The 27,003-nt window shown below is 34.1% G+C and overlaps 1 protein-coding gene across 1 annotated transcript in view; it reads right to left on the reverse strand.

The window, feature by feature from the left end:
- The window catches only part of DNAH8 (dynein axonemal heavy chain 8), a 132,701-nt gene that overhangs the window by 82,763 nt on the left and 22,935 nt on the right, over positions 1-27,003 (reverse strand). The window contains exons 19-39 of the mRNA XM_054195249.1: positions 26,391-26,500; positions 25,365-25,471; positions 23,846-23,948; positions 21,097-21,292; positions 19,151-19,347; positions 17,414-17,540; positions 15,044-15,279; positions 14,366-14,470; positions 13,209-13,322; positions 12,553-12,615; positions 11,290-11,390; positions 10,218-10,355; positions 6,963-7,203; positions 5,747-5,946; positions 5,243-5,396; positions 4,976-5,139; positions 4,722-4,824; positions 4,007-4,111; positions 3,570-3,731; positions 1,493-1,717; positions 219-391 (exon numbers count right to left, since the gene is read on the reverse strand). Of these exons, the coding sequence (XP_054051224.1) occupies positions 219-391; positions 1,493-1,717; positions 3,570-3,731; positions 4,007-4,111; positions 4,722-4,824; positions 4,976-5,139; positions 5,243-5,396; positions 5,747-5,946; positions 6,963-7,203; positions 10,218-10,355; positions 11,290-11,390; positions 12,553-12,615; positions 13,209-13,322; positions 14,366-14,470; positions 15,044-15,279; positions 17,414-17,540; positions 19,151-19,347; positions 21,097-21,292; positions 23,846-23,948; positions 25,365-25,471; positions 26,391-26,500 (3,124 nt within the window). The remainder of the gene's footprint in view (positions 1-218; positions 392-1,492; positions 1,718-3,569; positions 3,732-4,006; positions 4,112-4,721; positions 4,825-4,975; positions 5,140-5,242; positions 5,397-5,746; positions 5,947-6,962; positions 7,204-10,217; positions 10,356-11,289; positions 11,391-12,552; positions 12,616-13,208; positions 13,323-14,365; positions 14,471-15,043; positions 15,280-17,413; positions 17,541-19,150; positions 19,348-21,096; positions 21,293-23,845; positions 23,949-25,364; positions 25,472-26,390; positions 26,501-27,003) is intronic.

The following is a 27,003-nucleotide window of genomic DNA, read 5'->3' on the forward strand; positions in this document are numbered from 1 at the left end:
TGGGCAGTGATAAAACTTTTCTAGTAATTACTAAATGTACAAGTTAGCGAGACTCTATTTTACCTTTTCTAAAGGAGTATCATGAAGCAGATGTATAAGAAAATTTTGATGAATGACCTAGCCCACACAGGACTTAATTCAGAATGCATCTCTTTGAAGATATATGTTAAATAAACACTATATACATAGAAAATATTAATTATGTATCGTTTTCTAACCTGTCTGTAAGAGGTGTTATAACCAGACGATCAGTGCAACCCAGAAATTCATTTTGGTAAACAAAATCCACATCTGTAATGGACACCAAGACTTGATCAAGATCCTCCTTAAAGTAGAATCTAGACTGCTTTAACCATTCAAAATCAGTTGGTGATTTGATGTGCATTTTTACCTTAAAAGAAAGTAAATAAATGTATATGTTATAACGGAGCATCCACATTTGTCTTTAATAACTGTGATAAAATCTTATTTTATGAGAATAATGAGTGACTCAGGTTAAAGTTCCTACATAAGTAAACTGAAATACATATAAGCATCACATAATATGTTCAGATGTATGCTAAACTAATATTAAAAAATGTCCTTATCCCTTAAGCTGGTCATCACAACTTCTTAATCAAATAAATCTTAAATTGCTTTGGTAATGCAGCTCACCATCCAAGTGAAATAAGCAAACAACACACTGCTAAACCCACCAAACACATTGGAACAAAGGGTATAATGAAAGAAGGATCTGACTAAGGCATGGAAGGCAAATTGTGTAGAATCTAACCAGCTTCTGTTATCAGCAGTAAAAATATGTGAGAGATGTAGTGTTGAGGGATGGCATTCCTCAAAGAATAAAGGAATGTAAACAATTTAGCAGTCTAAAAAGTTCAAATATAGGATTGGCGTTATCTGTTGATTTTAGGAGGGTTTTTTGTTTGTTTGTCTTCTATGTATTCTCCTTAAGAACCAGAAAGAATTCCAGTAGCCTGATATCCGAAGGAGTAGGAGAGACAGAAAGAAGGAACTAGAAGATACGGAAGATGTTGCTGTCATTGCTGTAACTCTAGAATGGGTGGAGCTAAAGCACAGACTACTGCCAACTGCTGAGATTCTGTAACAAGCCATGAGGAAATTATGATGATAAAGCTACAACACCCTCAGCAGACTCAACTTTTTTCATTATGCAAGTAAGAGTAATACAACAGTTTTTCAAAGAAAGGACATACTAAAAGTTTTGGTCTATCAAAACAACTCTGTAGGAAGAAGTGAAAAATTGAAATATGCTAAGAAAAGTGTAAAAAATTGGAGCAAATATTTAGATGACAGTCCCAATGGATTTTATTCTAGTTTAAGCAAAAGTGTACTATTTTTACTATGGTGAGATTATGGACATCTGTTTTACAAACACATGCAAACACATATATAACTGTAGTTACCACATATAAGAAAAATTATTATGACAGAAAATGCATTTAAGTGTCAGAAACCAAAATCTGTACTTTACCAAATCATCAAAAATATCATGCTGGTGCACATGAATGGTAATAAGTGTTTCAAATTTCACTCTGTCAAAATGGGAAAGATCATGTGTGGTCTGGCTAATCAACATATTCAGAATCTCCAGAAATCTCCCATTGGTTACTTGCATGATTTTTCTGTCCTCTTTAGCATTCTGTAGAGCTGCTTCTGAATCATGAGTCCACATCATTTGAATTCCTAGTAATCCAACCTACAAATTTAATATGTGAAAAAAATACAAAAGAATAACTTGTTGAACCCTAGCCTTATTACAGAAGCCTTAGGTGTAACAGGAACAACAAATTGTGGTGTGGAGAGTCCAAATTATCACTACATCCAGCATGAGGCTGTCTCATCAGGATAATGTGCCTGAGCTAATTGGCTTGGCTGTCATACTGGAAACTCCTGAAAAAACATTTAAAAACTTACGCAAATTTGTCAGATACTGAGATATATACAAATTAAGGATGATTCTTAGCGTAATTTACAATCCCTTAGTGTACTCCAGTATCACAAACATAATCAGGTCTCAAATTGTGGGGAGAAGTCCTTCTGAAAACTTCCCATTGCTAATTCATAGCTAATTAAAGAACAATTAAAAAAAAAAAAAAAAAAAAGAGATGGATTGCTATCTTTCTAACATGCTGTTATAACTGGAGTACAGACTAAAGCACAACTATGAGCTATTTTGCTTCCAAATAAATCTAGAGAGTTACAGGATGTTGCATGTAAACAACAGTCTTGGATTGATTTTGATTTATGGTATCAGACACACCCATGACAAAACAGGATAGATGAGAACTGTATCAGTACTTGCCCCCCCCCATTACTACATTCACAAAGCACCAAGACCTAAAAATCTGACTCACCCACTCTTTCTACTTTCCTATCTCCCTATACCTGTAGTGAGTTCACAGTTACAGAGATTCTGTAGTAGGAAATATCACACCATTTTAGAATCATTAAGCTATCATCAGTAGAGTCTAAAATAAATTTATTTTAGAATGACCAATTAGTAAGAGGAATAAAAAATGAAATCTTTGGATGTGACTTTTTCATGCTAGCTATAACAGAAGCTTCTAAGACAGGAAAAAGGCAGTTTGAAGGAAAGAAAACATTTCAAATATTTGACAGTATTTTGACCAATTTCTTCTCTGTCCTACAACACAGCTTTTCTTTCTCTATACTTTAAATTTCTTCCCCTTTTCTAACACAAATAATTCTTTGAACATAAAAACATTTGGATTAACAAGACATGGAAAAGATGATCTTTGCAGATGGTAATAAAGGCACTTCAAAATGTCTGACATGCAAACAAGAAAGACAGTCCTTATCTGTGTAAAGAAAAGTAGCAGACTTTTGAAAATAAATACTGCTGAAATAATACATAATTACATCACAAATACAGCTTTAAGATAATTCTATTAAATATTTAAGTATACTTAATTGTTTTTTAAATTAGCAATGTATTGGCCAGCTTTAATATTTGCAGAATTTCTATGAAAAAATACACCCAGCACTGTACTGATTAGCAAATTACAGAATTTTTACAGGATGGGAAACAATTCCTTACTTGTTAATTAAATTTATGGATTATCAGTAAGATGAAGGAGTCTCTAGGCAAATAGAATCCTTCAAGATAGGCTTCTACTAGGACTGCATTATCATAGTGACAAATATATGAACTATGAGGTAAATCTTCTAAATGATGAGATAAATAATCATAATCATAGCTCTTGTGATCTTAAATTATGAGAGAAATCAATCTGCACATGAAATTTTATTTGCATCTGAAAGGCGTTCAATATCCATCACAGAAAATATAAGCTCTACTTTATATTCTCCAAGACAAGAAAAAAGTAATTTTAAAGTAGATTACATGAAAAATATTAAGCTATATATAGGGTACCAAAATTGAAGTCCGCCTTCTACTGAGTAGATCCATATCCTTACTTCCTCTATGAAAACTTCTTCATTTAGACAATCCAGTATGCTCTTTACATCCCACCTCTCCCCACACACTACTCAGACTGCACACACAAATCCACATCCTGTAATCTCACCTGTGCTGGGAAATGGTTAAGAAAATTCAGCAACTGATATCCTGGGTCACTAATTTGGTAATATGCTGCCCTAATTATACCATGCAATGACATCTGCTGCACATGCAATAAATCCTGCAACCAAAGTTCTACTGGTCCTTTTGCAATGACTGGAGTGTCCAACTGAAATATTAATAAAAGGTACAAAATAGAACTTAGTTACCAAACTTCTCTCCCCAGTTAGTTACCAAATTTCTCTTCAAGACAACTGCAGATTTAATTTCAATAAATATACTAGAAATTTATTTAATGAAGACATATTATAGTTTTGTTACACCAATCATTGAAATGTTAGTTTGTAATTAACAATAAGACAATTTAATATATACTTATATGTTTAATAACAGAATGATTTATCTATTAACAACATTCTGGAAAAAAAGTTTTCAGATAATTACTGGAATTTTTTCTCCTTCTCTTGATATGACTGCCAGTATGCGATCATAATCCTTTGTGTGAAACTCTACTTCATTTATATTGTCAGATATGGAAGGCAGATGTGGCTGTAAGGATAATTCAGAAGTCATTCAATGTAAATAGATAACATTAGTAAACAGAAAAAAAATCTCATGTTAAGGTTATCCTGCAAAAGTTCATCTGAACCTACAGATGTAGGCCATATGTAGGTAATAATTACAGAAATGATTGTGTAGGATTTTATCTCAACTTGCTGTTATTTTACAGTTTCCAGAGGTGACCTAGCAGAACAGAGATCAGCTATTGTGTGAGATCAGCTATCTTATCTCAACCAACCCTCAGTAACAATGCAGACTAGTTGGACTATAAACTTTCAGGAACAATCCAGACTAGCTGGACGAATTTTGCAATATGCAACCCAGGAAAGTCTTAGAGGGTCCCTTCTGTTAGTTTAGTTGTGAAAGGAGCCACGCCACCAGCAACTCGCTTGATGGGACCATATTCTAGTGTTCTGAATTCGGAAGATTTTTTTGAATTACAGATACCCATTTCATATTTTGCTAAAAACTAAAGAACAGGAAACAAAAAATTTTCCCAAAGTTCATAAAAAGAAAGTGTTTACATTTTCATTTATTAAATGCTTTTCCATGTTCTATTTTTTTTGTTATAAGCAGAAAAAAATCCCTAAGGTTGTACCTGAATTGTATGAGAATCACTTGCTTGTCCAAGAATTTCAAGAAGGACAGGATCAGAAACAAAAAAGAATCTGGGAAACAGTAGTCTTTTCTTCTCTAAGTATCTTTAAAATGGAACAAGATTTTTATTAGACTATTTCAGCTCTTCATTTTCTTCTACACAAGAGGGAAAGACTGAAATTCTATTAACATCTCATATAAACTACTTACAAAATAATACTGCATTAAAAAAAAAAAAAATCAAACAATTCATACCCTGTAAGTGATTTCTGACATACTTCCAACTGTTCATGTAAATGAGGGAGAAGTTGCTCCATAGTCTCATCTCCAACACAACAGTTAATTACATTTGGGTTTTCATGAGCTCGTTGCATTATTCTTATCCATGATTTGTCAATATTCTGAAAACGCTTCGCTTCCTATATATATCAAAAAATAAGTACTTTCACAGCATAATCTGTTGGAAATTATTACACAGATAGCTTTTAATACACAATAAGATGCAAGCATTGTAAAGTTTACCTGGGGTAATTGTTTTGCGATATCTCCCCCTACAAAAACAGCTTCAAGATAAACCCAGAGGTTCTGCACAACCAGCCATTCTTCAATTATGTCTGTAGAGCTGCTTAGTTTATAAATCCAGCTCTGAATTTCCTTTTTAAATGGTGCATTGTATCTAGAAAATGATGAGAAGCAAAAATTATTTAATTCTAAATAAATCTATTATAAAATAAATACTTAAACGGTGAAAAAAAAACCCAAACAGCTCTTGTTTCACTTAGAGCAAGAAGAAGCTCGTAGAAAGTTTCTACCAGCTTGATTACATTCAAATATATTGAGACAATAGTTTTCTACTAATAAATGAAAATCTTCCAGTTGAGGATTTTTTTCATTAGACATTTTAATATTATTTTTCATTAAAAAATAATAGTCCATTCAAATTTACTGCTGATTTAGCCTGCTAATAAGACAGTTGCTATGTCAGTGTGTTTCTGAAAATACCGCACACAATCAATTTTAAAGTACCTATTGGTCAGTAAAGAGCCAAGAATCATTAAACTGTCCTCCATCAACATTATAATTTCTGATGATTCAGTTCCCTTTAACAGTAACTCTCCTCTCCCTTTGAATGACGAAAAGCTCAGAACTTGGCTTCCCCAAATTTCACCTATTTGAGATAGTTTGGCTTCTATATCTTTTTCCTTTGTAGCAGATATGCATATATCCTGCAAAGACAGACCAGTATTTTAGAATCTTCATTGTTCGGAAATGACATTTTTCCTAATATTAGGCATCTAGTAATAGAATTTAAAACCAATATACAAAATTCTATAAAATAGTACAGAAGTGTGACACACAAATGCAGAAACCACACTAATGATTTTACTCACTCAAATTACGTGTATGTATAACTGAAAAATGCAAACTTGGAAATGCATGGATATACCATTTCCACGGCTTCACATTTTGTTATTTCTGCGTAACAAGATTTCTGAACCGTTATTCCTACAAGGTTTAGGGTGGTGATGTAGACTCATCACCAGATGAGTCTCAATCTTATCATATTTCAATTTATAGAATCACAGAATCTAAGAATAGTATAGGTTGGAAAGGTCATCAAGTCCAACATTCTATTCAAATCAGAGCTTAATTCAAAATAAAGCAATCACCTTGGAATGCTTCCATATAAATCAAGTATGAATATAACAATAGCTTTTGAATGCTATTATATAAAATTTGCAAACTCCATTAAGAATTTTTTCAGTTTATGTGGGGGATCTTGAGAAGTTGTATGGTTCAGTTGTATGTTACATATTTAATTAATATTAAATATTAATAAGCATGGAACCTTCGTCTAAAATTTCTGATTTATTTACAAATCTTTAAAGCAACCACAGAGTTAAAAAATTAGGTGACCACAATCATTTGAAGTTTTGTTTGTTTGTTTTTTCCTGTTTAAAAAGGGCTAAGAAAATCACAGAAAATAGGGACAGGAAGAATGTGAAGAGATTATCTAGAAATAAGTGTCCAAAGATTCCAGCTGCTACATCTGTCTTTGTTCATATGGATAAGAACTTCTAAATAAAATATAAATTATTTTAAACTACTGTGGTCTGATTGTGAGTCAAGGTCTTCAACAAAGTCAAAAATATTTTTAAAAAGTGATCATTTTATAAGTAATCATATTATTTTTGCTGGCAATATAAAATCAACAAGGAGGGGAAAAAATGTATGTACCTACCTCAATATCATCTTTATATTTAAGAATTGGTGCTTCCATGATGTTTCGAAGGCAAAAGGAATCAGATTCTATATCAAACTGATGCCCTGTTGTTTCAGCAATGCGATCCCAGTGTCTTTGCTTCATTGCTTTGTCGCTCATCATTTCCAACAAATAACAAGACTCACTAAAATCATCAATTTTATTCTTGAGATCTAAAAATGCAGGCCAGTGTTGGAGTCCTTTAGGTAGTCTACGACACCTGCAGTGGAGTTAAACTGATTCAGTAGTAAATGCCTCTTTTGTCAAAATAGGAATTGTTTAAACATTTTATAAACAGACCCGGAAATATGAAGTAGCTTGTTCTGAGATCAACATTTTCTATGGAAAATTCCAATTTGTGTCAATTAGTCTACCTTTTTATTAAAAAATAATGCAAATGCCCTACTAGTGGATCATAATATTTAACAGTTTTAACCACTGTTATGTTCTTTGCAAATAAACAGAAATACTGCAGTTTGCATTAAAAGATAGCTTATCTGCTGCTTATCGTCACAAACTCTTTATTGGCAAACAAAAACCAAAACAAAATTAGTTAAATTTCACATCCTTATACAAATATAATGGGGAGGGACTCTTTATCAAGGAGTGTAGTGATAGGACAAGGGGTAATGGTTTTAAACTGAAAGAGGGGAGATTTAGATTAGATATTAGGAAGGTGGATGGTGGATGGATCTGAGGATGGTGAGGCATTGGAACAGGTTTCCCAGGTTGCCCAGAGAAGTTGTGGATGCCCCATCCCTGGAAGTGTTCAAGGTCAGGCTGGATGGGGCTTTGAGCCGCCTGGGCTAGTGGGAGGTGTCCCTGTCCATGGCAGGGAAGGTGGAACTAGCCAATCTTTAAAGTCCCTTCCAGCTCAAACCATTCTATGATTCTCAAATATTTCCTTCAATTTACAATACCAGTAATACACATGGCAAATATTTACATACCGCTTTGGAGACAGACATGAAAATTAAAAACATATAACCACCTTCTCCTCTACTTTTGGTTAGTGGTCCTGAAACTATTCACTAAGAAAATGAAAATTATATACTTCTAATGGATAAAAGCCCAGCAAAAGAGTTAAATGAATATTTACCTCTTTCACCATGCTTTCACAGAGCCTACACATTAAGAATCAAGCAGTTGACTACCATAGGAATATCCTAATGTAAATGATAAAGTATATTCTTAGCAGGAAAAGTAATAAAGCCTAGATCAAATTTCCCTTGGTTTTGCATCCTTTATCACTTATCTCTCCCACTGATATAATTTCATATTTTCTGTAATCAGGTACAATACAGCAGTCTGTGTCTGGTTTAGAGCTCTCTTGGTGCTGTGTGGTTGACAGTACCTTCAGGTACTAGCTCCCTGGTTGCTGTCAAACAGGATGTTTAATACCTAGCTGCCTTTCCCTGAGGGGAAAAAGTATTTTGTGTTTGTTTCTGGACTACTGTGAAGTTCTGACATTTATAAAACTCATAAGCATTTAAAGTTAATTTGTGAGAAATCTGTTGTGTTGAAACTAGCCAATAGATTTAAGAAAAAAAAAAAGTATTTAAGAATGATGAAAAAGAGGAGCACTGACATGGTCAGACAGTGACATCACAGATTACTTTTTCCCTGAGAAAACCAGGCAAAACATCCGAATAGTTTATAAATTTCTCTGTTTGCAGCCATTGTTTTCCTTCACTGGTAAAGAGTTAATGTCAGGTTCAGTGATTTGGGACACCGGAATCAGATACAGCAAAGAAACAGATTTTGAATTACATGCTGCAGGTTCCAGAGCTGAGAGCCCTGTTACCCTTTTGAGTCTAGTGAACTAAGAGACACCATTTTACACAAAGACAAGATACTGACAAATAGGTGTCTGTCAACATCTTGCTCCTTTGAGAGGCTCTTAATTACTGAAATTCTATCAGCATATGTAACCTCAAATTTGGGAAAGAAAAACACTCTTTGGCACATGTTTCCTTGAAAGGTTATTAGTCTCTGGTTAATTCTTCCCACTTAGAAATTAAGAAATAATGCAAATCAAAGACACAACCTTCAACTCTGATTGTCGAAAGTGTAACTTCAAAACTATGGAAATTCTTCACTTACCAATTTTATGCCTTGTAATGACATATTTCACATATCAGTTAACCTTCAGAAAAACATGTTTACTAGACTACCATGACACTCTGGACTATAAGTCAGTAACAAAAAAAAAATTCAAGTAAAAAATTCCACATTCTGTAGCACGGATCCTCTTCCCCTAGTTTAGGAAGGTTATGCTACTATTTTTGGGTTACTTGAACCCACCAGTGTGATAGGCCATGAAAAACTGCCAAAGTAAGGCCAAGAGGTAAGATATATTGACAAAATGGAGAATGAAAGGAAATGACGGGTAAATAGGTAGGATGAATACTTAACAGCCTAAGAAACAACTATTTATACTGAAGGTTTTTCTCTTCACTGCAGATACAAAAGTAATTGCCATTTTATACACTTCTACTTGAACTACCTGAAATGAATGTCAATTTCAGACAGTAATACAATTTAGCTCCTGTGCAGCTCTGTATTTCAGCAATTAGATTTTAACATTATCTAAGCTTGATTTAAAGCTGTTTTAATAGGCCTGCACTGCTCTATAACTGTAGTATAGAAATACCATAAAATACCAACTACTTGCACAAGTACAAACATACATCAGTTAGTCATGCCTTTATTTTGGAAATTAATAATTAAAGATTCTCGAATATTGTTCTAATAGGAGGACTGGGGGTGCAAAGAAAGCGCAAAGAAACCTGGAGTTGTTTTAGGATGGAGCTTGCCAAGCTTATAACAGGACTATCAGGTAGCAGGAGGGTTGGGGACTGCACTCAATGCACTTATTCTGTTGTAAAACAATCCTTGACCTAGTCTTCTATATTATATTTCTTCCCAAAATAATACACGTACTTTTGAAAATATTAAAAATAGAGTTAAATTAAAAGGTTAGAAAATACTTCTGAATCAAACTAATTACATCTAAATGTAAATTAGATGTATAATAATAATAATTACTACATGTAAAAGGCTGGTTAACTAAAAGTAACTAAAAGTTATTCCACACTCCTTTGAAGAATTTTATTACTTTATGATAGACCTTATTCATGGAAGTTTTGCATTTAAATATATCAAATAGCTTTACTGAAGTCACCTAAATCTTAATGCATTTAACATCAGTTATAACTCATATTATGAACATACCTGTTTCGAAAATCCAGAAGTTCATTATTAATTTTGTCAATATCTACATCTGTCCAAAGTATCTCATAATAACCATTGATATTGTTTATTACAGTATCATATAATCCATACAATTTCTGAAGCAAGCCTAACTCCTTCCTGGGAAAAGAAATAATCATACCAATAATTTCAATCAGCTATTTGGATATCTCACAATACTTAAATAAATGGTATAGGTAATATTACTGCAAAACAAATAATGACATAGATCAATTAGATTATGTTTCTTAATGCAAAACAGAACACTTCATAAACAAAAACCACAAAGAAGAGCAGATAGTTTGTGTTAAGGACCTAATATCCACACTAAACGTATTTGGGGATAGATATGCTTTGGTCCAGTTCTATAAAACTTCCATTCATCCAAAAGGAACCTAGCTTATGTACCATGAGCTGGCTCTGCAGTGCAAAGCAGAGCATGGCAAGTGGGGACAATTAGTCAATTTACTTTGGAAGCACTCTCTGAATCTGGACTAAAATGCCGATATCTAAGAACGGCCAGAAAGGGTCAGATTCTCATCTGGTGTGAAGCATCTTCAAACCATTGAAACAGCTGGTGCAGAAACTTTAGAATTCAATTCTTATGTGTACAGCTGGTCAAAAAATTTAGACTTTCATAAAATTTCTACTTATATTTTTCGTATATGATGATACACTGACCTTTCCTTACCTCTTGCTTGTTCGCTCATAGTATCATATCTTAATACTTAATGCTATATTTACTCATCTACTTATATAAAAGTTTGGGTTTTGGGTTTTTTTTTTCCTCTAGGCCATGGTATTTTGCTCCTTTATATATTATTATTTACATGTAATAAAATAATCTGGTATGGTTCTGTTACCATAATAAACAAATACAATTATTTGTATTGGCAAATTCATTAGACCTCTAAAATTTTAATTTATTTTTTTGCTTTCATTTAATTTACGGTAATGGAAACCTTCCATATTGTAATAGTTCCCTCTTTGGTGTACCCTAAGCCCTTCTAATATACTTAATAAGCACCTAAGACAGCTGTATTTCCACAGTTACCTGACTTTATGCAAAACTTCATAGTCTGTGACAGGCAATCCAAACAACTGTTCACCAGATGAGTATGTGATAAATTTTCTCCACAACTCGTCAAAGTTAGCCTGATAAAATGAGGATTCATACAGACAAAATGAAAATATAGATATGTTTTAATTCAAAATTGACTAATAAAAAAAATCATTAAACCATTCTAAACTTGTCTTAAAATAGCTGTATTAGAAGCATATTTAAACGTCTGAAAATATTTTTGTTCAAAAATTTTGAACAGTTCTCACATAATGTAATACTCAAATCCACGTACTGAATTCAAACAGTGAAAATTTATATAACAAGCAATAATTTGAAGAAGAATTTTATAAAAAAGTGGGATGTGAAATGTATTCCACAACATTGGGAAAATAAAATAAAGGAAGTATCAGATGGTAAAATATACGGCCTGAAAAAAAAGCACAGAAGAGTGCCAAAAAATACAATTACTTTCAAAGTATAACTGCTGTCCAAAGGATATGATCACCATAGAAAAATGTAAAGAAGAATGATTTTGGCAGTTTCTATTCATAAGTACAAAGCTTCTCTTGGCAAAATAATAAATATAGAAAATTCAACCAAAATCACTCAATTTTCAATACATATTAGATCCATCAGGAGGTTTAAGCACCTTCTGTTAGTACTTGCTTTTCACAAACTTTTCATTTACTTTTTACAGAGTCTATACAATATGTTTAAAGACTGATAAAAGTCCTGCTGAAAAAAAATCTTCGAGTTACTATAACTTGCAGAGAAAGGAAGAAGGATTAAAAATAGATTAAAAACTGGTTATGGACCCCATGAACTAAGGTTGATGACAAACAAACGTCAATTGAAAGGCAATTATCTAATGCAAAATGTGATCTTCACAAGATTAAAAGATTGGCTTATGTGACTGAAATGTAACCTGGCTTCTTTTCAGTCTTTATCATGTTGTCATACTTGTCTCTTTCCTCTTCTACTGCTTTTATTACTTCCAAGATGACAATTTCTGCTCACAAAATGCAAAACATGAAGCAAGGTTACACAGCAATCAATCAATCAATCAATCAATCCTTCCACATTAAGGAAAACATTGCCTGATAGAAACTAAAGTATAGTTAACATAACAAAACACAGAATATCCACCAAGACACATTAACTGAAGATTGTAAATGTGTCTTTTTCCAAACTTGTTTTGATAAGCAATAGCAGATCTAATTTTAAGTATTTGGAAACAACAATTTATTTTCTTACCTGAAAGATCTGTAGCCTATTACTGGCTTCCTGAGGTGCAATACTTGGAATCATAGGTCCTTCCTTTCAAACAAGCAGTTAACAAAAATTGAATATTAATTCTCAAAGTGACTGAAGGCCACTCTATATTTAGAAGTCATCACAAAATGCATCTATTTTTGGTAGTAAAAATCCAATCAAGTCATGTATCTTGGTAATGCAATACTTACAAAGGTATATCTAATAAAAGATAACTTTTATGAAATTGAAAATTCTTTAGCTTAATCAAAATTAATAGGACTAGCCTTTCATTTTTCATATTTTGTTCTTTTGCTGAAAATAAAGTACCCAATGATTGGCCTGAGACAGTCTTTTTTAATGTCGATGTGTGAGCAAAGATGCTACATGTGATACAATTTCAAAATTAATTTCTAAATTAATGTCTAAATTAAAATTTCATGGCAGGTTGTACCACCAGGGATTCTTTTCTTTCCTTACAGAGTTGTGTGCACTGCTATTTCTTTGAAAAGTTTGATGTGCAATGATGACTGCTTAGCAACCATGGCATCAAACAGTCAGTAGCTCAGCAGAATAAGATTCTGGCACTCAACTGCTGCAAACCAAAAATATTGAAAAACTAAGTACAAGTCTTACAGGTAACTACTAAATTCATTTACCGTTTCATATGAAATTTCAAAGTTTGACACGTCCTCCCGAAAAACTGCAACTGATTCTAGCAAGTTACTCTTAAATTTGGGCTGAACATGAACCAACTCGTCTTGAACTCTGGTCTGGCATACAAAAGATTAAAAACAAAGTTATTTCTTTGAAAAAACAGGAACAAATATTTAAGTTTATATATAAACCAAAATTATAAATAAAAAGTATTACAATTCTGAACAAAAATTAATTATTTGAAACTAAATATAGGGGTTTTTTCCTTTTATGGTGCTTTATGTTCAATTTTTGAGATGAAAATTGGAAAGAAAAAAAATCCCAACCAAAACCCACAACAAAATCTCCCCTCCACCTTTATGTGAACATATTCTATTACAAGGGGGTGGAGGAACAAAGGGACAAAGAAACAGGGGAGGGGGGGGAAGATCCCATTCTCTTCCTTCCCTCCCTCCAAAAAAAACCTTTCAAAACGCAAAGTGTTAGGGTCCTCTTCCTCATGGATGGGCTCAGCCTTCTTTTTAACAACTTTCTTATTCTTTGCTCAAAAACTTGAGAAAAAAGAACCAAGAGTTGCATGAAATGCAAATGCAAAATATACTCTTGAGCTCTTGATTCCTTTCCAGAGTGATTAATCTGTGGGACAGAATCTAACTTAATTGTTGCAACAATATATTTACATATTTCCATCTAACCTTCTACAGTTCAGGCAAATATTCAATAAACATCAAGCTTTTGAGGGATATAGGGTTGTCCTAAGCAATAAAGGTAAATGTGCAATCGTCACTTAGGGGTAAGGGCACTGGAAGAATATGCGGTTCTTAAAAACAGGTAATTAAGGGTAGAAATCTTCCTCATCAGACATGAATGACGCAAAAACTGGAAATGGAGAAGGGCAGAAAGAGCAAAGAGAAACATAATAATTTTCTCATTTTCTTGCAGGTTTTAAGCATGTATCTAAAAGCTACAATGATATTTAAAGAGCTCTATAAAAATAAAATTAGGAAATTAACATACTAATCAAAGGTATAGACACTAGTGTGTAACCGAGGCCAAGAGTAAGAAGACAGCGCAGTGACAATTGGTCCCACACTGTCATTTATACTCTGAAAAAAGCACATGAAGACAAATGGAAAATAACATAGTTTTATATACTTACAGCTTTGGTCTGTAATTTATTAAAAGAATATCTGAGTGTATCAACTCCTTCTGACTCCTCTTTTGTAACCTCAATTTCAAATGTATTTAAAATGGCATAGGCTTCCTAAATAAAAAAAATAAACCTTAGGAATTATGCATTTTAAGTTCATTTGCAGGAACATAGATCCAATTTGTGAGAAACGTTTCAAAGAAAAACTTTTCATGTAATTTAGGCATAAAATATCGATTTGTTTTTTTAAAATAAGGATGATGAATGAAGAACCAGGGAACAAAAGCAAAAAATATTTCTTTAAAGATGTCTTGGATGAAACACTAGAAAAATATATTCAAAGACAATCAATTTAATATTAAAAATATATAAAATTTTATCATCTCAATGGCAGTTGTTTATTCCATGCAGATAGCTACACTTAGAATTCTCTCCTTTTCAGCTTCTGAGGGAGGTATAGACTGAACCATTGAAATTGAAAGGGACCTCTGGAGATTGGCTAGGCCAATGTTCCCTGCTCAGAGCAGGGTCACCTAAATCTGGTTTCCCAGGACCATGTCCAGTCAGGTTTTGGATATCTTCAAGGGTATCTTCAAAGATCCTTCAGGACAGTAAACTCATTGTTTGGGTTTTCAGTTTATTTTATGACTCCTATTAGATAATATTATTTTAATAAAGACATCTTACTTCAATAGGTCCCAGAGTCATATCCATTTGTATTCTATTATCACGTATGACAGATAAAGCTTCCATTGCAAATCTGACATCATCTAAGTCACACAGAGGTCGAGACAATTTCTTTAAATATTCAGATATGAACGACGTCATGTCTGTCATTTTCTTTTTATATTCCTCATTTAAATAACGACAGAGGAGCATCTTCCAGGCTTTGGCTTCAATTGCTAGAGCTATTTTCAGTGGTCCTGATTAGAAAAAAAAAAAATTAATTTTTTTTTTCTATCTACATCTTAATTTTTTTCTGTAAAAAAACCTCCACATCATCACATATGGTTCTTCAACAGCAATTTGGAAAAGCAGACAAGCAATCCAATTACTACATTTTGAAAGTTTCAGAACAATTTAACCTATACTTAAATATATTTCTATTGTTTTATTGCTTATTATGATATCTGTAAAATATATTGGTAAGCTTAACAGAACACATAGAGAAGAATAAAGAAGAAAAATGCCTACTTATGAATGTAGATTCTCAGAGAATACTTTTGATATATATTAACCAAATGCATAAAGATCAGTGATATTTCAATTGTTTATAACCATTGAGGAAATAGTATCTTGGGATTTCAATACTGGTACTTTGAATACTTCACAACTAAAACTGTAAAGTGTTTCATCATACCATACGCAGTTAATATATAAACACAAACCAACACTGAAGAGAGAGAAAAGCCAATCACTGGCACTCTAACTCATTATCAGAATAAATTAGGATTTTAATAGGCAACATTTTGTACTCTGGTGAAAGAAACCAAAAGATACTAACAGCATATAACCCTTCTGCTGACAGAATAAATTTTACAGCAGATATAGTTTCTTCTTTTAATAATGTGGATATTAGCATTAAAAATATGATTCCTGAAGGCCAGGGGTAATTCAAGAAAAGTATTGTACCCTATCCAGAAGCTAGAGTATGTAAATGATAATAAAGCAATTCCCAAACATGAACTGAGTCTGAGAAAAACACCTGCTTCCCCAGATCATAAAAACATTTGATATCCTTGCTCTTGAACCTAGGAGACTTGCATCTGATGCAGAGGTCAGAGATGAGGGAGTAGCGTGACCATCAACAAAATCCATATTCTTTTGGATACACTGCTTCTTATCACTCTTCATCACAGTATATTAGATGGCAAGAGTTTTCCAGAGTGAGTTAATTGGCTCCAGAGTGGCTTCTTTAATAAATTTTATCCAGAAACTAGATGAGGATATGCAGTCAGCAGTTTGACACTTTTGCTTATTCACTGAAAGAAAGCTAGGGATAGCACGCCACCAAGATCCCGAAATGAACTCTAGTCATCAAAGTGCCTGGCTTCTGTCTTCTCTGATGTACAAGGAAGGCAAATTGTACAGAGATGATTTCTCAATATATTCTTTCAGAACACAGGGGCTGCTCATTAGAAACATGGCCACACTGATATTTGGAACAGGATACTTTTACTACTTGTCCCTAGATAGCAACCATGATAACATCTGCCACAGAAAGTAAAACCAGAAGAATAGTAACGCTGGTCCAGAGAAGACATCAGCTACATAATAATCTGTGAGGTGAGAGGGATAAGTGCCATTGAAATCCTTGCTTCTTTGTCATAGTGCAAATAGCTTAGTTCTTCAACAAGCAGTTGTGTGGAGAGAATACATTTTTCCACACCTGAATGTTCTTCAGAGTAACATAATCTTACCAAGTTGTCAGGGCCCCATAAGGCCAGGTACTGAGGCACGGTGCTGTATGGAACAGAGGAAACATGCACTGTGTGAGGGAACATATTCCAACAGCAGGTCTTGATGCCAGCCTCTCTATCTTTAAAGACTGGAGGTGGTCAGGAAAACACATGATATTCTGAGAGCTGCGGATGCTAAACACGGGAATGGCTGAGCAGCCATATCTCCTGCTGACACAAACACTGATAGTGAAAAAGAAGCTAATGCAGCTACGTGCTAGTCTTGTGCCAATACCAGAGACGGTGATTTATGCTTCCAATGCTCTTTATAATCACTGGCTGACCTGGTGCCAGAGGTGAGTGTGAGGGATGATCAAATCAGTGTCAATACACATTAATTAATTCTTTAGTAAACCTCCATGATAACTTCAACTGCCACGACAGAACTTAATTTCACCACTCCAAAGAGGAGAAGGCAAGGGTTTTTTCAAGTCATATTTCTTAGAAGTGTCTGAGTGAGCCCTGGCTGATGAGTCTAGGGGATCTCTTCAGTAATTTCTATTCATGTTGTAATCATTTATTTCAAAGAATAAACCAAACAACATGGGTATTATATTCACTATCTTACTGTACATACAAAGATAAGAAAATGTCGTACCTGTATGCAATTCAATTGGACCAAGAAGAATAATGGGTTTTAAATCTTCCATCTCTTTCTCAAACATAGCATAGTGAAGTATTTTTTCTTTAATTTCAGTCAGAGAAGGACCTCTAGCCAAAAATTCCTGTGTGTAGTTTAAAATGTCAAACAACAAATGTCTTTTCTCATATTTTTGGTAAAACAAGTGGCAACAGTTATTCAGGAATTAACGAAAACTTATACCGATATTATACCTGCTTTTAGCCTTCTGTAGCCTTGCTAACACAGTAAAATGCATGTGATGCATGTTCAAGTTTATTAATTTCTCTGCCAGTAACTCTCAAGCTTGTCAGGAAATTCCAATCAAATTTAACAGAGAAATAGATATCCAAGGCATATTAAGTGACTGATTTTGCGAAAACAGGTGACAAAACAGAGAACAAAAAATACACATCTGCGCTTACAGAAAGATCACACCATTAGCCCAATTATGTGTGAAACAATCACAATAAAACACATTTTCTAAGTAGTTCCATAAGCAGAACTCAAGCGTAGAAAAGTTTTGTGATTCTGAAAATCTGCATTTCAGAAATGTTACACTAGAGCTGTATTCAATATGCCTAATTTGCATGGGCAAGTAATGAATGCCAAAAGCTGCTTCCCACTTCTACTCTTTAGTCTGAGAGTACCCAGACAGGCAGTGGAAGGGTTAGCATAGTGCTAAAGAAAGAATGTAGAAACTAGGGCATGCGTGTATAAAACTTAACTGCATTATTATTGAGGCTTTCTCTGTAGCAGTATTCTTTTCTTCAGTAGTAATTAACTAACAATTAGTAATTAATAATATTTATTGGATTAGATTTGAGATTTTAATCAGACTAACAGTAAGTGGAGGTTTTTAGCCCACATAAACTGCACAACTTGCATTGTGACACTCAAAAGTTACCAGTGCTTCTGTAGTAAAACAAGCTGATGCGATATAATGTAGTCTATTAAATAGAAAAGATAAGAATATAAAACTCAGTTAAGCCAAGGCTAAATGAAGTAGACATAGGAGCCAACTTTCTTCTACCGAACCTCTAAATTAAAACTCAAAATTCAAATTCTATTGTATAAGGACAGTGTGAAATATTCTGAAGCAGAAGTCTCAGAGATCTCCAGTTCCTGGAGACTAACTTTTTCTTGCTGTAGTAGACGCTAAATTTTTCTACTACACTTGAGGATTCAACTTACAGTCGAAACAACCAAGAATTTAACAGAGGAGTCTTCTTGAAATAGAGAATGCAGAACTCACCTCCTAAAACAACTACAGGAAGGGTGGTGAATAAAAATATGTATTCAACTCAAAATAAACACTTTCCACAGAGAAAAGTGCACAATTATCAGCACTGATGCTGTGGGAATTTCTATGGGTTGTCATATACATCATGTCAGACACCTGTAGTTTCTTGTGGCCCAAAATCCAGAGTTCCACAAACAAAAATTGAAGCAATTGACAAATGAGGACCAGTTTATCAGTATCTAGAGTGGCACAGAAGCAGGAAAAGCCAAACCTCAGCACAAAAATTAGGCGGCATGCTATTACTTCTGCTTAGGAAATATACTGCTATTACTACTGAAAGACAAAATGAGAATTTCAGCTGTTAATGTGTTTTCTACATCTTTTTCTTGATTTCCCCCCCCCTCAATGTTTTCTGATTTCAAAAGATAACATTAATGAAGAACAGTCCTGTAGGTGGTCATCATTAAACTCACCTGAATTTTGGTGTCTTTGTCTTCTGTCCACAGCACCTTATATCTCTGAAAGCCCTGCAGAACTTCACTAGCTCCTTCTCTTATAGAATTCACAGAAGAAGAGAGAAGCACAACTAATTTAGAAATATCTTCATGTTCTGCAACACCTGAGTAAAAATTTCTTAGCTTTCTAACAATCACAACACCTTCAACTCCTTCTGTAAAATAAAATAAAAATTATAAGGACATGAATAAATCATTAAAAGTCTGTTAAGACTTCTTTTCTAAACCTATGCATGCCAAGTTAAGCAATGATGCTGTTCAGTAAGGCTGAATATCCTTCTTCAAATGTCTAACTACTTAATATGAAAGTACCAAGTGCTAGTTCAAGCCAGGCTCTATACAGACAGCGCAAATTCAATCTAGAGTGAATGTTTCCAAACAGAAAAAAAATAGTCTTCTTAATTAATTAATATTTTGGAGCTGCACTTACCTTACAAACTGCTAATATCAAAGTCTTTTGGGTCTGGTCTGAAAGAGGTTAGAACTGAAGCAAGAAGAAAAAAAAAAACTGAAGGAAGAAGAAGAAAAAGAAAAAAAAACCTCTTGCCTCCAAATACACTTTTCAAAGGTTTTTTAGACGCTGGTAGCTGCTGCTCCAGTTACACTGTTGATGTTGAAACAGGAGCCCTGTCTCAAGAACTACAAGTAAGCTCAAATAGAAGGAAAATAAAATGCAATTTATCATGTCCCTCCTTCATTTGTGATGAATTGCTGAGACAATCAGGATTAATATAGACACCAATATCCCTGAGATCTAATGAGCCCCTTCTGTCATAACAATGCCTAAGCGCCTAAGAGAATGAAGAAGAAAAATCCACTCTTCCCACCACATACATTGTTTTTTTGTGGGAAGGAATTTAATGCAACTCCACTTTCTCTGTTAGTCTGAAGATGTTTTCATGGATCTGGTCACTGGAAACAAAGTCTCAGATTGATCTATCCTTGCCAGTGTACTCCATACACCTCATTGGCCAAACATTAACATATGCCCCCAGCTGTTGCTGATGAGTAGTTTAAAGGTGCTGAAAACGTTTAGTTGCTGATACTGTATTTTGACACAGCGGAGGAAAAGGCTATGACTGTCTGATGAGGATCATTTCCTGACATCCTGCTTGAAGTCCGTTAAAGACGTTAAAATCATACAAAGCATATCAGTAGAAGAATAAAGAATAAAGTAGAAGACTATCAAAAAGAAATTTTTTCCAAGTTAAAGACTTTCCAAAGGACTCAGACCAAAGATACAACTGCATTGCAGATCACTGGCTCAGCCAAGCAGCTAGGAAAACTGATGGTAAAAATATATCTGGGCTTTTGTGTATGCTTGCAAAGCATAAGGACAGGTGCTTAGACATAATAATAAGGAAAAAAGTATCTGACTAAAATGGGTGCAGGTCTATCTACAGTTTGAATATTCACATATGAACAAACACGTGAAGTGTTTTATAATCCACTCTAGGAATATAGCCAGCAATTAAAATCTTTGCTGAAATCTAATTATTAAAGTAACTCTTGTTTTATCTCAATATTCCAATGAGAGCTAGTCTACAATAATTTTTTATGTTTTCAACTATATTTTTATGGCTACATTCTACAGTAAGTAGGTTAAAAGATAAATTAACAAGATAACTTTGCCTCAAATTTAATAGGAGATTCAGAATCTAGCAATTTTTCTAAGATTTTTTTGCTTATTGTTTCTCAGAGTTCTAACACTTATGTAAGCCTTAAAATCTATTTCTGAAAAATACAGCTAATTAAATCAAAAGAAACCCAACAAATTAATTCAAGATAATCTACAGTTGGCCTCTTTTAAGAAAAGTGACCTTATTCACAACTACTTATACATGGTATTTTTATCAAAGTAAAAAGTTGAAATAAGTAAAAAAAACCAACCCAAAACCACTTACTCTCCACTTTTTTGCCTTTTTTTCCTGGTGATCCAAAGCCGGCTGAAGATACTTGCTGTGTGCCTGATTCTGCTTTTAAACTAGATTTTTGCAAATGTCTCTGTCCCCACTGAGCAACTCCACGACTTACTTCCAGTATTAGCTGAATCATGCGATTGATGGCTTGCTGTATATCGTCTAAACTGGGAACCATTACCTATTTAAAAAAGTTGAAATAGTGTTGAAATAAATGCAACTGATTGATTGTCATTTTTCTAAGACCTCAGTTTTACTCCACTCATAGTGAATTGTGGAACTTGCCCCCAAAGAAAAGATGGAAAATGGAACAGTTTGTCTGGCTCAGAATGGCCTCTGAAGAAATGAAAGATACTGTACTGACCTACTATCTATTTGTACAGCCATAGTGTGGGTAAAATGACAAGCAAGTGTATAAGTAGATAGATTTATTGGGTTTTTTACAATTATTTTTACAATTCCTACAAAATTCTAAACAGCATTTTTATAATCATTTTTATAGTGTGTGGGAATGCATTACAAGCCTTGTTTCCTGCATTTTAGAATCATAAAGCATTAAAAATTGCAGACCAAGATTTTCCCCTCTGTTGCTCTTACCCACTGGATCCTAAACTCTGTGAGAGAGAATAGTAAGAGGGATGGTCATAAAAATACATATGGACAGCTCATTTTAAAGATTTACAGCTATAAAACCTCTCCTTCTAAGTGCTTATCTATACATATATTCACAGCATGGATAATTTCAGGTAAACCAAATCAACTGGATCAAAGTGTCAAAGGTCGTAACTGAATACTTTTTCCCCAAAGGTAGCATTACCCCAAAAACATTTGCAAGAGCACAGCATTCAGTAAATTAATGGAACTCCATGCAGTAGCCCTGAAGATCTCAACTTAAATATCTGGCAAGGATTTTTATCATAATTCTGAGTGCAATCTAATACTCAAGTCAGGAGAGGAACAGAATTCATATTAAACTACCAGCGTACATGATAAAAAGACCTGGAAGGAAAACAAGGATTCTTGATCTGAATCAAGAACAACTAGAAAACAGAAAAGGATCAAAACACAAGCTCTGTCTACCATCATTCACACTGTATAAATGCTAGTATGCTCCCTTAGCATAGTTTGCAAAAAAAAAAAAAAGCTCTCCCAGAAAAAATCAGGCACAGTTTGGCACATAAAACATGACAGTCTGTTCCAAACAGTTTGAATGCAAACTCTTTGATTCAGGAGTCTTGATTCAGCTTTTACTACTGTGGATACACACCATTTCACATCAGCTCACTTTGAGGTCAAAGAACAGCCTCTAGCCTGTTTTATTTAGTAGCACAAAACCAGCCATAACGTCCTGAACCGAAAATTTGTATTGGCAGCAATAATCCTAATCGCAACTTCGTCCCATCCTTGTCTGAAAATAATTCTATGTAGGATAAGGTAGAGTAAAGGCACACATCAGTTTCTCCGAAATACTGAGCAGGAGGAAGAACCTACCTGAGAGTGATCCAGGAAAGAATAGAAAAACAGCATTTCTTGTTAAACTTCAGAGAAAGATCACTCTTATGATACGCTCAATCCTAAAATATAGTCCTTAGAACGTCATCTTATAAGTTTAATGTGCAAGCCATTATTTTGAAACAATGAAATCATGCACAGGAGTGTTCAGAACTGGGATATAAACTGCTCAAAAGTGACTCTGGTGTTCTATAAATCGATTTCACAGATTGAGCAGCTGCATGCATAAAAGAAACGATCTTGCAAAGTCCTATTAGCATTAGCAAAGTAGTGTTTTACACAGCATCACTTGATTACTTCCCTGGATCCGCCAAGCATTTCAGAGGACTGGAAAGAAAGACAGATGCACTTCCCTTTGCAGTGGGTGGAGCTTGGGGTTTTATGCTTACACAAATATCAACAGGGTAAAATTTTTACACTTTAACAGACCTTATATATCATGTGTACCCACACACAGTGTGAAAGTACCACAGAACGCCAATATGAACACCAGTTCAACGTCAAAGGAATGTCACCTTAAAACAGAACCTTTCTTTGATTAGAATTTCATTAATACAAAACTTCAAATCTTTGTAAGACAATTGGATATCAAGTTACCTTCTCATATATAAAATACCATACATATTGCTGACACAGAGTTATCTTACTCTACAAAAGGAAAACAAATGCATGCATTAATTTTTTGCAATCAAGCTGCCTTTTTGTTCTCTGCACACAGAAATCCACAGCTCTCTTCTTGGTTTTGAATCGTATAATTTTTGTTCAGTGTTCCTCCTCTCACCATCTTACTTCCTACTGACATGACTAAAGACAAACTGAGCAACGATAATTGTCATTATTTCTATTCAACATAGGATTTAAATCACACAAGGAACAAAACAGCTAAAATAAAAACAAATATGAAAAATCTATTCCAGCAACGCAGCTGCTACACATGAAGCAGAACTGTAATCATTCTGCAAAGAACACTGATGAAGAGATTGCAATTTAATTGCTGAAACACACAAAAACAATAAAAGGCTAGGTTCTGCAAGTACCACTAAGACAGAAACCAGGAACACACTTCATCAGTGCTCTCAGTGCACTGAAAGGCCCAAACAACTGTTCTCCTTTGGAATGGATGCTGGTTCGGTAGAAGTGTGCCCACACCCCGTGCTTGGGCAAATGCAGAGATAACTATAAGACAGCGTATTTTATCTTACCTATATGACACATAACTTACCACATTGGGAATAGCAAGGTGTACTTCTGCTTTTAGAAAAGCAGCAACCTCTTCAGATTTGTTTGGACGACCAGAAAACTGTGTTCTCCCAAATGTAGTTTTGCTGAAAATAATTTTGAAACATGTAATAAATACTTCACCATGAAACCCCCTTAAATTGTCTTAGAAATATAATTTTGAGCTACTTTTTATGGGCAAACTCTTATGGAGAATTTTCAGACTAAGTTATGATTTACTTGACAAAACTTAGGAAAGCTTCTTGTTTAAAGGGTAAAGATAATAGGCAGAGCGCCATCATTCAGACAAAGGCTACCTTGGATCCAGCCACTGCTTTCGGAATTTTTTATCCAGAATATTTTCTCGTCCTGGATTTTAATCTCAATTTAAGAATGACGGAACTCTGCCAGTGCTTTGAATATGGCATAAAATGGTTTTACGGACTTTTTCATGTAACAATATATCAAGAGTAGAAGTTGCCTCATCACATTTTAGATAAATGTTCAACTGAACAGAAAAAAAAAGTTTCAAAGATGACAAGCTAGTGCAACATAAATACATGACCTGAACCCACTCAAAACTAAAATTAAAAATTAAAGCCTAAAACAAAGTGCAAACTAAAATTTCTAAATGCTGACATGACATGGTGACCAAATAAGGGAGGATTCAACAATATGATACCATAGACAAATATAAAGAACACACCCAAATAAATTCCTATTGACTTCAATAAGATCTCTATGAAAGATGTCCTCAGAAAAAGAAAAAAACAATTCAAGCTTCAACACGCTTTAATGACAAAACCTTCACCTGCTTAAAATAAATTCTCTGAATAGAATTCTAAGTAGGCTTTTCAATATACAATATATTATACTGAAACAATTCTGTCTCTGAAGCATATGCCTGTTTGAGCAGAGAAGAATCTATAGAAATCATACTGAATATAGGAGAATGATGAAATCATATGGATCTTGCCATTATCTTATAGAATTCATAAAGAGTGCATGGATGATCTTTAACCCATAGGGAACAAAACTCTTGAGTCCATAGCCATGCTTCCAGAAATAATCTGAAATGAGATGCACATACACCATATATGACCTAGAATGGTCATTTAAGTTCTCATGATTTGCGTTGGACAATAAATTGTACTAACAGCATCTTTAAAGAAATCCCACGGGAAATATATGGGAATAAAAATGAAAGGGGGCAGGTAGAGGAGAAAAAATAGTAGAAATAAACTTCATTTTCTGCACAAAACAAAGTGCATAGACTATAACCAACAACATAAAGAATTAAAGCATAAAAGAAAAGTGTGAGCTCAAAGCATCACTGCAACAAAAAGTGAATGCTCTCCAGGTTTTGCTTGAGCTAAAAGGGCCAAAAGGTCTGGAACTGTTTGACTGATGATATATGTGCATGTATCATTACATGCGTGAATGTATATTTGTATTATTATATTAACACGGAAATAACTTTGTTCTGGTAATACTATTGAAGGAATCTTTCATTTACAACTTACTTTGAAACAAATATTCTTTTTTTAAGACTATCCAAAGACAGCCTGGTGGCTTTCTGGAGGCTCTCTAGCAGCTGGTGACTGAAATAGGCAACAATCTCTTTACGTTTCTGTAATAAATAAAATGTATGTTATTTAGTACTGTATACAGACAGGAAGCTGGAAATTATTTCAAAAGGTTTGAAGTCAAACATACTAGCCCTTGGCTGAAGGAATTTATGCTGTAAGCTACGGGAGAAACAGAAGGGGAGAAGTTGGAGGAAAAATAGTTTGTAAGTAAGTAAAAGCTGCATGAAAAAGAGAATATAGCATCTGAGGAAACTCAATTTGTCTTATTCAGAGACAGAATACTGAGATCTGGATGAAGTCTCATACTCCTTCAGAAAAGCAGCTCTCTATATTAAAAAACCCCCATCGTGAATTATCCCAGAATATTGGTACATATGTACCCTTTTCAACTAAGAGACAAATACAGTGAAATCTGACTGTATTGGATTAAGAACATAAAAATACAGGAACGTGTAATGATCACTAGCGCAAAACAACAGAATGCAACCTAATAACATTATTGCATTTGTGCTTGCAAGTTTGTAAGTCTTTGTTCTCTACTTCCACTTCAGTTCTCTACTGATTATGAAGGGATTGTACTCTTCAAGGAAAAAGTATGAAGGTGATCTTGGTGAAGTTGGAAGAGAAGGATAGCAAGGATGAATGTTTCTGCCCAGCCAAGAAGGAAAGCCTGTGTTACAGCTTAGGCATAATATTCTCTCCAAACTTTTACATGTACCATGCACGTATTGAGAATTTGTTTAATAAAGGTGATAACTGGAATAACATGGAATATATTTTTGAAAGCTAAAATCCACCTTAAACTCACTTCGTAGGGAAACTATTTCATCATTTTTACATGACCTGTGACATCCTCTATGTGATGTCCTTCTGTAACATGGATATCCAGCTACCAAAACTCAAGATACTGTATACTAATCTGATCAGTCTGAAAAAAATTCCCTTCTTATCACAAAATACCTTTTTAAACTCATCTTCTTTATCATTGCCCTTGCTACTATCACCACGAAGAGATGCAGAAGTATTCTCTTCTCTCTCCTCTTCATTATTTCCAAACGCTATGTGTCTTTCTTTTACTGCAAATTTAAAAAAAAATAAATGTATTTTTTGTTAACTGAACATTGTGTCTGCTTTGAAGCATGCTTTCCTCCCTATTTACAGGCAAAACAACATTGCTTTTTATTTTAGTAGTAACTGGATCAGCTAATTGTTTTTATTTCACACCATATTTTCATGCCAGGAATCCGGTTAAGAGCCCAGCCTATAAGCCTCAGCCTAACAAACTCCATGCACTACAAATACGTTATTAAAGACAGGTAGGCATACATAGGTATATCATCTGGAAATGGCAAAAAAAATATACATATAAATAATCAATATAAACAATTTAACAAAATACAGAGCAGTATCTTTTCATCAGGTTTTTCTGGTTGCATTGTATTGAACTACCTGGAGTACTGACCCTGACTATGCCTCTACCTATACCTGGAGGAAACTGAACACAGAAGGAAAAAAATCCTATGTAAGTAAAGGAGCTTGATTACTGATTAAGTTTCACAGTATATTTTTCTTT

The sequence above is a fragment of the Rissa tridactyla genome, chromosome 3 (assembly GCF_028500815.1).
Source record: "Rissa tridactyla isolate bRisTri1 chromosome 3, bRisTri1.patW.cur.20221130, whole genome shotgun sequence".
In the NCBI taxonomy this organism is placed as follows: domain Eukaryota; kingdom Metazoa; phylum Chordata; class Aves; order Charadriiformes; family Laridae; genus Rissa; species Rissa tridactyla.